The 15,823-nt window shown below is 48.9% G+C and overlaps 1 protein-coding gene across 9 annotated transcripts in view; it reads left to right on the top strand.

Annotated features, from left to right (window-relative positions):
* The first annotated feature begins 759 nt into the window (after window positions 1-759).
* The window catches only part of SH3KBP1 (SH3 domain containing kinase binding protein 1), a 324,637-nt gene continuing 309,573 nt past the window's right edge, over window positions 760-15,823 (top strand). For 2 of the 9 annotated variants that reach the window (XM_081043256.1, XM_081043260.1), the window contains exon 1: window positions 760-1,188. In XM_081043256.1, coding sequence (XP_080899382.1) covers window positions 1,185-1,188 — 4 coding nt within the window. In that variant the 5' untranslated portion in view covers window positions 760-1,184. The remainder of the gene's footprint in view (window positions 1,189-15,823) is intronic. The other 7 variants (XM_081043247.1, XM_081043253.1, XM_081043259.1 and 4 more) reach the window with 7 other exon arrangements.

Raw genomic sequence — 15,823 nt, forward strand, 5'->3', positions numbered from 1 at the left:
TTTCCTATTTTCATTTTAGTGCCCACTTGAGGGTGGGCTGGGCAGGTCTGGGGGTCAATAAGATACAATGATGCCTGTTGGGGAGGGAGTTAGCCCTGGCTTCAGTGGATTTCTGGGAACATCAGAGCCCCTGAACATTGTTGAGCAAGCGAACCCTACCTGGCCCAGGCACCTGAGGCAAGGGGTTAGGGGTCTCTGCGAGAGTCTGAGCGGGGAGATGCGCCCCACTGCGTCCTTCTGTCCCACCACTTCCTACGTGCAAACTCGCACCTGGCCTGCCTTTCCCACGCTTCACTGAAGGGACCGAGCATTTCTCTCCCTCCATGGGGACCCCTTCTCCCTCCTTCCCAACAGCCCCCTCTATGAAGGCTTATTCTGGATTACCTCGACCCCTCCCACCCCGGATTACCACGTGTTCAGCCCCTCACCTGCCCATAGTCTCCCCTCCCCTAGCCCGTGTTCCCCCTTTGGTCACGCCCTCGCGATCCGCTCCTTCCACCTCCCTTCCCACGTGCTCTTCCACTCGGACGCCCCCTCCCCCACGGACCCCTTCTCCTCCGGTCTCGAGGAGTCTCGCGGCATTTCCCGGGGCGTTAGCCGAACCGCCGCGGGTGTGGGGTGTCCTTGCGCGGAGCTGGGTCCCAACCCAGCGGGCGGTGAGGGGGGCGCCCGAGCGCCGCCGCCGCAGGGACGCCCCGCCCCGGCCCGGCCACGCCCACAGGCCCCGCCCCGGACCCGCCCCCGCCCCGGCCGCCGCGCGTCCCCGGCAGGCGGAGCCGCAGGAGCACCGCGGCGGTGGCCAGGAGGAGGGGAGAGCGGGCGGCGCGGCCGCGGCTGCCGGGTGCTGGGCTGGGCGGCGCTTTTTTTTTTTTCGCAATTTCCACTCGCGGGGAGCAGGAAACCCGGCGCAGCCGGGCGCAGCGGGCCGCGATGCAGCAGCAGCAGCAGCAGGAGTCGCCCCGGGGCAGCAGCGGCAGCAGCAGCTGAGGCAGCAGCGGGCGGCGCTGAGCCACCGTGGCCGCCACTACTGAGGAGGAAGCCGGCCCAGCTGCCGCTGTGTGCGGATCCCCGCGCCCCAGTCCCGGCTCCCCGATCCCCGCGCCTCGACCCCATCGCCTCGACCCCCCGCGTCCACCTCCGCCAACTTTCACGCTGCCTCGGCGGCCCGGTCCGGCTCGACGCCAATGGGTGAGTGGGGGGCCGCTCGTGCGCGGGTGCCCGGGTCCCCACCTCAGCCTGGGGGCGGCGCGCCTGTCTCAGGATTGCGGAGCTGGGGAGGGTGCCCCGGGGTCAGGGCACCGGCGGGTGACACAGCGGTGGGCGCCCTGCCTGCCTCGCGCACCCCCATTCACTCCCACTCGCGCCCACGTCCCTGCCAAGCCCGCGCGGCGCAGACTGGAACCCCGCGGGGGCCCGGGCGCAGGACCGCGGGGGCCGTCCCGGGGTGGCTGGGCTGAGGGATACAGGGGGTGTGGTTGGCTTTTCGGGTGGGCGGAGAGAGTTTGGTCTTGGCCATTTTTTTCGCCCCAGCGCGCCCTCCTCTGCACTGAGGACGCGGGTAGCGGGAGCTGGTGGGCTCCGGCCCTGCGCGGGATTCGCGCTGCCTGCCTTGCCCCGCGGTGGGGGAAGCTGGCATCTCGGGGTGTCCAGGCAGCTGGGGGCCGGGTTGCCTTTGCTGGGGGCTGGCGTTGTTGGGGGCGGGAACGCCCCAGTACCCGGCCTGGAGTGCCACCCTCAGGTGCTGAGCGCCTGACGCGCCTCCCTGGACGCCCCTTTTCCTGATCCCCTCTCTCTCTGCCTGCCTGCCTTCCTCAGCCTGGAGCTCTCCACTCCATGATGCTCAAAGGCCACTTCCCACATTCTCTAAGTCTGCAGGCTCGGGGAACTGGAAAGGGTGATCCAGTCCTTGATTTACTGATCAAACATCAGTTCCAACTAGGCAACTAACCATTAGGCCTCCTGGGTCCCACCTGGTATAGACCCCTAGCACTGGAGCCACCTTGCTGCCCAGAAGACATGACACTTTACTGGGCAAAGGACTTGTGATTGCCTGGGCTATTAAACGTTTGGTCCACCCAGGTAATATTCTGGCGGACAGCCAGTCTCTGTTTTTCCTGCCTTTGGCAGATTATTTTAGGGTGTTTCTAGGCCAAGCATAGGAAGGCTATAGATTATAATAAATTATAATAAAGTCAGACCTTTCTGTGTTCAGGTAATAGGATTTGGGTGGGTGAGTCAGAAACTGATAGGTGAGCAGTCATAAAATGCACATGAAGACAGATGGGCTGGAAAAGGGGAGGTTTAACCCAGTCAGTTGTTGACAGGTAAAGTTAAAACCCTATCTGTGGTCATTTGTCAAAATGGTTTTCCTTTTTTAAAGTGGTGGCGATCTAATGGCCTCTCAGCTTCAATGTCACTTTTTTCTCAGTGTCCTTCTCTGATCCCCGCACCACCTCAGTCTAAATTAGTTCCTCTCTGTTGCCCTTTCTCCCATAGCACCTTTTTTTTTTTGTATAGCAGTATTACATATCAAGTTTGTTTAACATGTATCTCCTCTACTGTAAGCTCCATGACCATAGGGAAGGTGCTGCTGTGTTGCACCGTTTTCCTCAACACTGTTTTCTTTGGTGTGTGGCATGGAGTAGGCCCTCAGTCAATATTTATTGAATGAATGAATGAATGAATGAATGAATGAGTAAGAAACCCTCCTACTCTGTAGAAGACAAAACACTTAGCTCTCCACACTCTTGTTTTGCTTCTGCACGTAATAAGATGATTTAGTTCATTAACAAAAGTATAGACTTTAAAATCACCGATCACTCTAGTAATAAATTGGTTTCTCCATAGATGACCAAAAATGCTGTCTTGATCACCTTTCGTTTTGGGTGGGTTGCCGAGAGGGTTGCACACACACACAAAAACACGTTAGATCCAAATGTCTTCCCATGGCTGGACTGTGCTTTCTCTATCTCAGTGGGAAGAGGACCAAGTTCTATTTAAGAAGAAACAGACCTGTTAAATTGTCATTCAAGTCTGAACTTTCATTATCCAGAATCTCCGAAGAAAATCAGTCCTTGCAAGCTTAATCTTTTTTTTTTTTTACTGTAGCCATTACAAATGGTCAGCGGGTGGTGAGTGGGGGGGACTCAGAAAGTGATCTTCATTTATTTGAGGTGCTAATAATACTTGGAGGTGATAAGATTAAAATGAATACTGTCACTTAATTCATTAAATATTTATAGTGGGATTTAAGATGGCCATAGTTTGTGGCTAAGGATCACTTGCTATTTTCTAAAGCATCTTCAGCAGTGTATTTGTGATGAGTACAGGCATTTAACAATTGGTTCTGTCTGTCTTCCGCTGGAGCCACCTACCTAACAGTGCTGTTTATGAAGCGGGGGGGGTGTATGTGCACCCCTTGCCCAATCTCCCAAGTCTCTTTGGTTTTCAGAAGATTTGTCCAGTTTATCAATTTGATACACTTGCATTCTTACCTGGCCTGATAATGATTTTTCTGTTGATGGATAACACAATAAAACTGTGTTATATGGTCTTTGATCTGAAAAATAACTGAAAAGCATCAAAGCCCCAGTCCTGAAATGAACCGGTTAGTTGTGAAATGGCCTCTTACAGAAGCCCGTTCAGAATGTGCCCTCTGAGCTTGTGGGGAGTACAGGGAAAGCCTCTTGTAATTAACAACTGCACACATGTTATTATGATCCCAATCTGTGAATAGTGAAGGATTTGCAAGCCCAGCAAATGATTTCCATTTAAAGAATTCCAGAGTAACAACAAAGTTTGGCCTGTTTTTAGCAATGTATTTTGGTGGTAGACTGCTTTATGCTAAACTAAAGCTAAAATGAATATCACATGTTGGCCTCCACAAACGGTCTTGAGTTAGAAATGGAAGAAAAGGTTTCACCTTTATTGTTTGTGACTGTCTGTCCATCACCGCACAGGCAAACCCTTGCTACCGTTCTGGTTGCACAGAGCTTGGTTGTTTTGTCTCTGACCAGTTCGTTTTGCATTGCTGACGTTCTCTCATCAACTCTTGTATTTGCAATCGTCTTAAAGTGGATTGCATACAATGGTCAGTATTTTTTCATTTATCCATCCACCCAATATATAGTATTGACCTCCTGCTTTGTGCCAGCCTTTGTGCTAGGAACAGGTGCACGACACACACAGACCTGCCCGCTTGGGCTTCTCAGTCTGGTGGAAGAGGCTTACTTTCGTGCAGTGCCCATGACTGTATGTAATTATAAGCATGGCAGGTCTCGTGGAAGAAATTAGAGGGGGAATCTGATTTCGCCTGCAGAGGGATAAGGACAGTGGCATTGAGGAGATGGTGTTTGAGCTTAAATCTGAAAGTTGAGTAGGAGTTGTCACAACCCTCCAGGCACACCCCCAGCGACACCCCTGGAGTGTAACAAGCTGGTTTCCTTCTCCTTGTAGCGAGGGAGAATGCACACTTTGGGGCATCGCAGCAAGAGGGTGTCAGTAAATAGCAGCAGTCACTCAGCTAAGATGGGGGGATGTTTGGTGACGTTTGTGGTTTGGACAAGATTCATGCTTTGTCCGTGTTCAGACATGATTACTGAGTGGTCTTGTTTTTGTCTTGTTCCATCCTGGTCACAGAGTGGCCTTGTCAGATGTTGGTGTTCTGGGAAATTGCTTACTGTTCAACAGGAAAGTGCCTGGCCAGCTTCCGGATGGATGGTCGGGGCTGCTTTTCTCTGTCCCTAAGTTAACTAAGAGATGAGTCAGGGCAGGGAGGAGAATGGCTTTCTAGGTATATTCTGTGGCTAATTCCTTAATATTGGCCAGTTCTAGTCTGGGGACTGTTCACCTTTAAGCAGAATGGACAACTGAAATGCTATACCAGGGGAAGAGATCTGGAGTAATGGGGAGCAAGCTGTTGAGAACCAAGAAGTCAGGGCGGCTCTTAGTGGTTAAAGAAGCGGGGCAGGAAAATACTCGAATCCTTTCAATGTGAGAAAAGGAATGTCTCTAATACGGTGGTTCTCAGAGTGTGATATGATTGATACAAGAGACCAGCGGCGTCAGCCTCCCCTGGGATCCCATTAGAGACACGAATTCTCTGGCCCCAAGTCTGACTCAATCAGGAACTGTGGGGGTGGAACCCAGCAGTCTGTATTAAGGAGCCCACCAGGTGGTTCTGATGCCCGGTCAGGGTTTAATGTAGAACCTTCTCGGCTTACAGTTGAGAAAGCTGAGGTCCAGACGGTGTGGGTCACCAAAGAGAACACGGCACTCTGGTTATAAAATAAGATGCTATAGTAAGTGACAAAATCTTAGAGAAGGAGAAAAATGTGCTCCAACTTCAGGACAGACTTCTCATGGGGTTAGTGGGACAGTAGTGTTGATTCTTCCGTGAATCCAGTTCCCAGCCAAACCTCCACACCTTGGCGTTAGTGACTTTAGCCAGCCCCTCTCAATGTGTCACCTGGACTTTTCCCAGAGTGTCACACAGGTCTTTCCCATCATCCTTCTTTTCCCTCCATCCTCTTTAGACGGGACCTTCAAAATATGTTGTTAGCATTATTAGGATTCTCGATATTTGTGCATCATTTTCTATATCTGGTTCCTGTATTAGTTTCCAGTTGCTCCTGTAACAAACCACTGCAAACTTGGTGCCTAAGGACATCACAGCTTTACTATCTTAAGCGTTTTGAAGTCCAGTCCAGGTTTCACTAGGCGAAGATCAAGATGTCAGCAGGGCTGTACTCCTTGTGCAGGCTCTGGGGGAGAATCCCTTGTCTTGCTTTTTCCAGCTTCCAGAGTCTATCCACATTCCTGGGCTCTTGCCCCACTTCCATCTTCCCAGCCAGCAATGGCCAATCAAGTGTCTCTCATATCATGTCACTCTGATACTGAGTCTTCTGTCTCTCTCTGCCATGTGTACGGAGGGGAGCGATGGCATCTATTTGGTCACTGTGCCCTGTGCCTGGCACCCGGTAAGCCTAAAGTGCATATTGGGTATTATCCCTAACCTTCTCGCTCACGTCATCAGGTCTGTCTTACTCACCTCAAACAGCATGTCGTACACTGAGCTCAGCATTTCTCCTCCATGGTACCTGTCCTGACTCTTTTTTTTTAACATTTTTTTTTTAACGTGTGGAATCTAAAGAAAAGAACAAATGAACGAACTCATCAGAAACAGTCTCAGAGACATAGAGGAAAAACTGAGGGTTGCTAGATGGGAGGGGTGGGGATAAAGGGGAAGGTGAGGGGATTAGGAAGCGCAGTCGGTAACCAGAAGATGGCCACGGGAATACGGAAATCAATTTGGGGATTGTCATCAATAATGTTGTAAAGATTTTGTAGTGTCCTGACTCGTATCCCCCATTTCCTTGACGGTATTACCACCTTTCCATGAGTTCCATAGGTATTCTGCTTTTTGCCTTGCTTCTTTTTCCTCCTCCTTTCCCCTCTCTCAGCACCTTGCAATGCACAGTCAAGCCCCAAATATTTCTGGAATTAACCCCACGTCTCCTACCATTCTGCAGCTGTTTTAGATGGTGAATGCCTTAGCAGAGCCTTTGTGAAGCCCAGCAGCCACCCTCAGCCTTTTCTTGTTTCATGCCCGTTCGCTCAGGCCTCTGAGCCTTCCCCACGTAATTCCCTTGATGGGGAGTGATTTTACTCTCTTCCCTGCCCTGTAGTCTCCCCGTATTATTTTCCTCTTGCTACTGCAACAAATTACTGCAAACCCCATGGTATAAAACAACATCAGTTTGTAATCTTACACTTCTGGTGGTCAGAGGTCTAAAATGGATTTTTGCTGGGTCAATATCAAGTCTGCAGGGCTGCTTCCTTCTGGAGGCCCTAGGGGAGAACCCATTTCCTCCACTTTCTAGAGATGGCCTGCATTCCTTGGCTTGTGGCCACATCACTCTAACCTCTGCTTCTGTCCTCATAGCTCCTTCTCTCTTACTCTGACTCTCCTGCCCTCCTTTTATAAGGACTGTCTTGTTAGATTGGGCCCACCTGGATAATCTAGGATACCCTGCCCATCTCAAGATCCTTAACTGAATCACATCTGCAAAGTCCCTTTTGCCATGGAAGATAACGTAGTTACAGGTTCTGGGAAGCAGGGTGTGGACGTCTTTGGGGGGGGGGGCTATGACTCAGTCTATCATACCTCTCATTTGTCTTTTGAGGCCTGTTCCAATGGTGGCGGTTCAATACTTAGTCTTGTATTAAGTCTGTTCCTCTCTGGGTGTCCTCAACTCCATTGCCTTGACTCACTGCTTGGCATACAATAGCTGCCTTATGTTAACGAATGAATGAATGAGTAACCCATTCACCCAAGTACAGTTACTACTTGAAATTCTCCTTGGCTATTGGTTGCCAGGCGTGTGTGTACAATTCTGGAAAAGAGGCAGAGCCTGCTGACGAGGTGTGTTTGCTGACAGTTCACGGTGGCCTGCACTGCAGTGGATGAGAAGGGGGACGCCACATGGGTCACACAGCTTCAACAAAGAATGGCAAGTTTTGAGACAGAAAATTCTCTCTGGCACTGGTTCTTAACTGGGGGCAATTCTGCCCTCCAGGAGGACATTTGCCAATGTCCGGAGATACTTGGTTGTCACAGATAGTGGGGGCAGGGCAGTCTACCGGCATCTGGTGGGCAGAGGACAGGGGTGCTGCTCCACATTCTGCAATGCACAGGACAGCCCCCACCGTAGTATTCTGGTCTGAATGTTGGGCAAGCTGGCCCTGAGTGTTACACAGATGGCTGGAGCGCCATTTCCCTCTGTCGTCATCAGCCGCTCTGGAACAGAAGGTTTTCCTCTGTAGCCACAGCCTTTGTTTTATGAATGAACCAAGAAGTCACTGAAGAGCTGGACTCTTTGCCACTTTTACCATTTTGTTCCTTGAGTAGAGAGTGTTTTAACATAGCTCTTGCCCCTCTTCTGTCAATACTTGGATCATGAAGTTGTTAAACTTATTTGTCCCATGTTTGGTTCCCCTGATGTTTTGCCTTCCTAATGGGATGTGCTTATGCTGAGTGACAAATGATGGGTCCTTTTGCCCCTTACACATCGGTCCCTGGAACTGAAGAGCTGGAAGGGTCCTTGGCAGTCATGGCCGGCACCATCAGATGATGAAACAGACTTAGAGAGGCAAAGTGACGTGGTCTCCTAGTGGCAGAACCCAGCTCCCTTTCAATATGAGAGAACTAGCAACTTACGTAGGTGCTCAATGCTCAATAAATGTCAGGCTCCTGCTTCCCCCAGTGAGACTCTTTCTACAGGCTGTTTCCCTGGTAAGTTTTTTTAGAACAACTTTATTGAGATAGAATTCACATGTCTTACAATCCACCCCATCTAAAGTGTGCAGTTCAATGGTTTTTGCTATATTACATTATTAATTTAAAAATTATGGTAAAATATATATAACAAAATTTGCCATTTTAACCATTTTGAAGTATACAACTTAGTGCCATAAGTACCTTCATTGTGCTGTGCAAGCAGCCCTGCTGTCTGTCTCGAAAACTTCTCATCACTCCTGCTGGGTAAGTTTCTAACTTGAGTGTTTGAGTTTGTGTGCACTGAGGGTGCCTGCACCACCCAGCCATTTTGGAGAACACCTAGAGGAAGCCCAAGGATTCCAGTTAAGATTCCAAAGGAAGAGGAAAAGGGACAGTATGCTTTTTTTTTTTTTTTTAATATTTTTGGCCGATGTTCCCTTTGGAAGATACTTCATTTTTGCTGTGTCCCTCCAGGTGTGTGGGAGAAGTTTGAATGTCTCTACATCCTGAAGCATGTGCAAGTTAGTTGCTTGGGTAACTTCCTTGGCAATTACTGGGGTTCTTTAAAGATATTTCAGTTAGGGGAGAAAACCCAGCAATGCCAAACCGACTGCTCCAGTTCATTCACACGTGGAGGGTTAATGGAGTTCCATGTTTCTTCACTAAATTCCTTCAGTTGGCAAAGCAACACCGGCAACCTGGTTGTTTAGGAGCGCTTGGTTTACAACTTGATACTTTATGGATAATTATTTTACAGGCAGATGTATGGTTTTCATGAGAGGACACTTAAATAAAGCAGAGTGTAGCTCACGGACCTTACTTCAGTGATAAACGTTGCTTATATTTAGCCTTAGGAAGAAAAAAAAATGACCAAAAAAATAAAAAGAAAAAGAAAACCTTCTGATATTTGTCCTCATGGAATTGTATTCAGTTGGCAAGAAAAGCCCAGTAAAGACCAAGGCTGATTTCCTTCCAGTGGCCAGGGAAATGGTGGGGCCACCGCAGGAGGCTGACCTGTCCCCAGGTGTGGGGACAGAGTGGTAAGATGAAGTGCTATTCAATTCATACTGCCATTTCTTCCTCAGTATCTTGGATTAAATACTATAAATATTTAAATACTCATTAATTTCTTACTTTGCATAACAAATTTAAGTCCTTAAGCACCCAAGTTAAGCATGTATAGACAGTTTAAATTACCATCTCCTTAAACTTCAACTTCTTACCAGTCAGTACGTAAACATCAGCCCTCGTGTTTTGGCCAGATTTTTCTGGACTGTTCTAGACTTGGAAGACTTGGGGCCCTATTCTGGGTCTGGTCCTTTGGGGCTACACCGGTTTTATCCATCACGTACCCACTCCCTGTGTGAAACGTCTTTAATTAGCTTAGCGTCCTCTCTAATTGTTCCAGCTAGTTCTCATTTTTGTGCCTGAAGCTAGAAGGAGGTGCTTGAAAGTTGTTTTGGAGGAGAACTGGAAAAGGCCTTCCTGGCTTTGCTCTCGCCTCCCTTTAAGCCAGGTTTTTCATGGAGCTCCATTTTCTTCACCAGACTGTTCTGGATGCTGCCTTCTGGGTGAAATTCATTTGACACAAATGGCTTCATAAATGCCCTTGGCCTTTCTCCTATTCTGATCATTAAAAAACCCAAACTCAAAAAACCTGTTCACAACAAACAAAATGGGACAGGTTTTCACCACTTAACCAGTTATTTCTCACTGTCCCTTTGTTTTCAATAAAATATTAGATAGAGAACAGAGGTGGCAACCCAAATACAATCTGTCAATTAATGGTACCTCAAGCAGGTTAGGCAAAGTAAGTGTTTGTCAGTTGGTGGAGATTTTTTAGCTTAATTGCTTCTTTGTCAGAAAAGAAAGTAATTAGCTTGGGGCAAGGGGGAATGAGGGTAGGGGTGTCACAAATTGAAGAGAAATTTTGAAAGGGGCAAACAGTTAACAACCTTCATCTCTTTGTTGGGCATAGAGATGAGCTGCTTGCCAGAGAAATGTTTACTTTTCCCCCCCTTTTTCTGCCTCCCCCCAGCCCACTCCGGTTCAAGCTGCTGTTTCTCAGTCTAGTTGTGTAGGACACGGCTCCCTGGCCCATGCTGCTATTATGAGCTTTGCGTTCCCCCCTGCTGAGGCAGTCGGTTGCCGGTCGTTGATTGGCCCCTCACAGCAGCTCACAGCAGATCACAGCAGATCACGATGGCTGCCGGTCACTCAAGGTGGCACACGGTAGCCCACAGCCATGCACGATGGCTGCCGGCCACTTACGCTGTCCACCTGCCGCTCCTGGCAGCACACGGTAGCCCGCAGCAGCAGACAGTATCCCGCACCCACCTCCAGCTGCTCAGGGCAGCCCAGGTCTAGGGAGAACCGTTGTTCACAATCTTAGCTGTAGAGGGCGCAGCTCACAGGCCCATGTGGGATTTGAACCGGTGACCTCGGCGTTAGGAGCCTGGCGCTCCAACCACGTGAGCCATCGGGCTGGCCCTAAATTATTTTTCTGAAGTTAGTTTTTAGGCTAGGTTACATATACATCCACAGGATTCAAAATTCAAAAGGTGAAAAGTGCTTACAGTGAAAGGGCTCCTTCCCATCCCAGTCCTCCTGTGGTCCAGTGACCCTCCCCAGAGGTGGTTGATACTTTATTTCCTGTGAATTCTTCCAGGGGGATTTCATGCATATACCAGTAGATAAGCATTTCTGTTATATTTCCCCTCCATTTTACCTCATGATTAATTGATGATGGGAGAACGAATATCCAGCTGCTGAGTTTTTACCTGGGGTTGTGCATTGGAACTCTGTGCCTCCGTCCTCCCCATCCGCTTCTGATGGAGGGAACACGTGTATTTTGGAAGAGTTCTCTAGAAGCTTGTGCTGTGTACTCCTGAGTCTCATGTGATCTGGGTCCTTGATCTGGTCCAGAAACTTTGTTCTGGGTCTTAACTGATCTGGACCTCGCTTCTCAGCTGAGTTGGAAAGTGTCTTCCCACTTTCACATCCTATGTGTAGGAAGGACTTTATTCAAGTGAGGAAGTCAAGCAGAGCTTGGTAACCTGAAAAGGGGCGTTTATTCCAGGGCCACAGGGGCTTTTTATGCAACCTGAACTCCCCAAGAAGCCCCTCAGGGGTGGGCCAGCTGCCCAGCATGCCCTCTGGCCGTCTCTCCTCCTTGTCCCTTCCCCTTCGCTTTGTGCAGCTCATTCACAAAGGCACACATCACAGTTCCAGCCACTTGCTAAGAGTGACTTGATTTGTTCCCAGTTCCAAATTCCTATTAGTGAGGCCCCGTGCCCACTGGAGTCAGGGTCGCCCCCTGGGAACACCTCGGTGGCTGCTCCTTGCCCACACCTGTGAGGGGAGGGACATGTCCAGTTCTGTGCTTTGTAAATGTTTAAGGAGGGCCTTCTCAGTGCCAGGTGTATGCTAGGTGCTGGCACACAGGGTGACCCAAATGAAGCCCTGCCCCTTGGAGTAGTGCCCGTGAGATGGAGGTGCCTGGAGGCACACTCTTGGGGCATGCACTATGAATGAGCATATTTCAAGCCTTAAACCAGAATATCTGAAGGTGCCCTGTGCCCATTTTTCCTGGCTTTCTCTTGACAAAGAAGTGATTGGTGTAAGTGGTGTTGGCACCTTCAGGGATATTCCATCATCAGAGTCCTTTTCATGCAGCTCCCCTGAGGAAGGGCTTCTGGCAGTGCCAGGCACAGTTGTGCTTCTGAATGAATAACAGGGTTATTTTTACCCTTTGAGACCCTGCATTGTGTAACTGAACTCTATTTCTCCTTTTGAGTTGGCAGCACTTAAAAAAATGTGGATGTCACTTCGGGGGGCACTTGGATGGGTTAGTGATAGCATGCTGTCGGGGCGGGGTACAGTTGTGACATTGTCTGGCCCTTTTAGGGAACCTGTGGGTTTTTAAATGGAGGAAGAGATGAAGACATTGTGAAAAACAGCTACCGCCTGGCGAGTTAACCACTGGGACGGAAAGATGTAGGGAAAAAGGGGGCAGGGGACCGTCCCAATAAGGTCTGGTTGTCCTCTTTCCAACCTTGTGCCTTCTCTCTTCTCTTTCCTCCCCACTTTCTCTCTTCCACCCTGTCTTTCTCACCCTATCCCTCACTCCCCACATAGCCTCTCTCCCCTCTCCTCCATCCAAGTAACCCCTCTCCCCACACCCTTTTTCCCTCACCCCCTCCACATACCTTCTCTTTACCCCCACTCTCTCTCACCAAACTTTCTTTTTCCTCCTCTCCTCTCTGCCCTTACTGTTCATCCTACCCTCTTCCCCCACCCACCCTCTCCTGACCCTTGCTCCTGCTCTTTCTCTCCTCCTCTTCCCCTCAGCCTCCCTATTTTTTGCCCCTTTTCCCCCTGCGCCTCTCTCTTACCCCCTCCCTCACCCTCTCTCTTCCTTACCCTTCCTTTCCTAGCCCTGTGTCTATATCCCTTCTTGCCCGCACTTCTCCTGCATACCTCCCCTTTTGTACACTTTCTCTCCTCCATACCCCCTGCCTTTTTCTCCCCACTTCTCACTAAGGCCCTCTTCTTCCCTCTTACTCTTCCCTCTCTTTTCCCATGCCTTTACCTTCTATCCCCTCCCTCTCCCTCAAGCCCTCTCTCTCTTCTCCCACCATCTCATCTCTCTCCCATCCCTCTCTCTCATTGTCTTTCTCTGCCCCAGCTGTCTCCCCTGAACCCCTCACTCTGTAGTCTCTTCCCTCCCCCCTCTCTCCTTTTCCCTCTCTCTCAACACTGTCTCTCTCCCTCAACTCCCCCCCCCCCTTTCTCATATCCCTCTGAGTTCTTCCTTTAAGCTGTCTCCCAGGCAGTATGGCCGCATGTCTCAGGATTTACAACTGATATCACTACCTCTTTTGCTCAGTAAAAAGTACTGTAGCTGGTGAAACTAGATGAAACTATCGTTTGTAATATGCGGTCTAAGGTCAAGATGGCCACATCAGGATGTGAGGTCCCCTGGGGAAGAGGAAGCCTTTGGGGAGTGTGCCGCTGTGAGCACAGGTGGGAAGGGCTCCTGCTTCCTTTCCCCTCAGGGCAGCAGACTGGAGTGACAGGCTTGGGGAGGTGTCCCCAGCCCACAGCCTTGGGGGGCCTCTCCAAGAGCAGCTCCCTGCCAGTGAGGGCAGTTCGCAATTTGGAGGACTGGAGGACGGCAGAGATGGCCCCCATCCCCGAGTGAGGGGTGGGGTGGGTGTGTCTTCTTCTGGCTCCAATATTCCCTAACCTTAAAAAATGGTTTTTGTTATAAACATATACTGAGTATATATTATAGAGTTTAGAAAATAGGGAGCAGGAGAATGTAAATAGACTGTTTATACAGTACCCCAATGCAACCATATCATTTTGTTTTGGCATATGTCTTTTCAGGCTTTTTACTGGATACTTGTGGATATATGTACATGTATTGTAATATATGTAATTGTATGTCCTGTCCTGGTTTTTTTCCCCCCCACTTCATAGTAATCTTCAAAGCCAGCGGTTTTAGTACCTGAATATTTGAATTCATGAATCTTAACTTAGGTAACCATTCCCCTACCATTGAGCATTTAGGTTGCTTCTATAATGTTGATATTATAAGTGAGGATGTGATAGGCATAATTTCCCTCTTTATCTTTTAAGGAAATCAGGTTGCAGGCAGGGTGACATTTCATAACCAATCTTTGTTTCCAGAGCCTCCAAATGACTGGAATGGCCCATGAGGATGATAAAGGAAGAGGAGTTCGGTCCCGGGGGATTATTACACGTGGTACTTGCTGTCCTTGTGTTTGCTTTCAGGAAACTATATGCTGATATGGCTTATCATCCCTTCTATACTGTGTGTGTGTGTGTGTGTGTGTGTGTGTGTGTGTGTGTGTGTGTGTGAGAGAGAGAGAGAGAGAGAGAGAGAGAGAGAGAGAGAGATTGAGAGAGAGAGAGAGAGAGCGCGCTGAAGGAGACTGCTTGTGGGACTCGCATACTCCACAGCGAGGAACCAAGTTCCTTGCAGTGTTTTGAGACGACTAATCCTAGTTTAATGCTCAGGTGTGAGGTCAGGGAATGCACAGTGAAACCCTTCGGGGTTTGGTTCCTTCTCTTCTCTTTCTTTCTCCCTCCCCTCCCTCTTTTCACTTCACACCCTGACTGGCATTTAAAGGAACCTTGCTTCCCAGACCATGGAGAAAACTGTGCTGAAGATCCTGGGCCCTTAATGTGATTTCATATTGGCGGGGATGTGGGTCCAAGCCCTGTGCTGCTAAGGGAAAGGTCATGGCCGAAATAACCTGCCTGTGGTTTCCAAGCTTAGCTTTGTGTCATCATCATGCACTCCCCTAAAAAACACTGTGCCTTTAGCTTCAAAAGGCACCAAGTACAGGTGGCTAGAACTCAAGGATCCAGACTGGAAGAACTACTGTGTTTCCCCAAAAAGAAGACCGGGTCTTATATTAAGTTTTGCTCCAAAAGACGTGTTAGGGCTTGTGTTCAGGGGATGTCATCCTGAAAAATCACGCTAGGGCTTGTTTTCCGGTTAGGGCTTATTCTCGGGGAAACACGGTATCTGAAAGCCTTGCCTTCTTGATGCGTCATTTACATTAATGGCCAGCATTGTGTAAAGTGTTCATTCCTCAGCCACCAAGTATGTCAAATGTCAGTTCATGTACAAAAATTTAGTTGAATATTTATGCTGCCCTCTCTGGGGGAAGTCTTTGTGAAACTTCTAAACTCCATGATAATACATGTTAGAAAGAGTTGGTAGCTAATGGGTACCATGTACTTTCTTCGTTATATTTTCAAATTGCCAACAAAACCAGCCTATACTGCTAGGGCAAATGAGACAGTTGGCTCAATACTGTTGTCCATTGGAATTCAATTAAATTCTACAAGTGTTTATTGAGTGCCTATTAAGTGTAAGATCTGATAACCAGAGGAACTCAAAGATATCTAAAGTTCCACTCCGTGACACATTTTCGTTAACTTTCATTTCCCTTTTGGGGGGAAACTATGATATGATCGTTTCATGAATCACACAATGAAATAAGCAGTTAAACCAAGGAGTGTTTATTTGAACAACTTTTGTTTTTCCAGAAAGAAGGAAAGGTGTCAATCTGAGGAGCACATATCACGTTAGAAGACAGTTTTCTGAGCACCTTGAGCTGGCATTCCTGCTTGGCTGCAGTCGTAGCAGCTCTGCTCTGATGGGCGAGCATGAGGGCTCAGTTGATCATGCTCCCCACCACTCCCTATTGCCTCCCTGACATGAGCCATGACTGACAATCAGTTGCTAGGGATAGTTAGGCTCGTACTGCTGTTCCTGGGTTTCCTGACCCTCTTGAGTGCTCTGCCTACCCCAGCAGAGCATTGAGTTGGCCTTCATACGCCCCTTACCTTAAGAGTTTTAATTCCCCCCTGAAATGATAACCAGGTTGTGCTCTCCTTGGGGGGGCTGAATCATTCTTTCAGAGAGAGGTGTTGAAAATTTGTAGATCACAATGAGTATGTGAACCTCTAGGTGGAAGTGCTATTTAATGATTGACTCCAGATCAT

Source organism: Rhinolophus hipposideros (assembly GCF_964194185.1).
Source record: "Rhinolophus hipposideros genome assembly, chromosome: X".
Taxonomy (NCBI): domain Eukaryota; kingdom Metazoa; phylum Chordata; class Mammalia; order Chiroptera; family Rhinolophidae; genus Rhinolophus; species Rhinolophus hipposideros.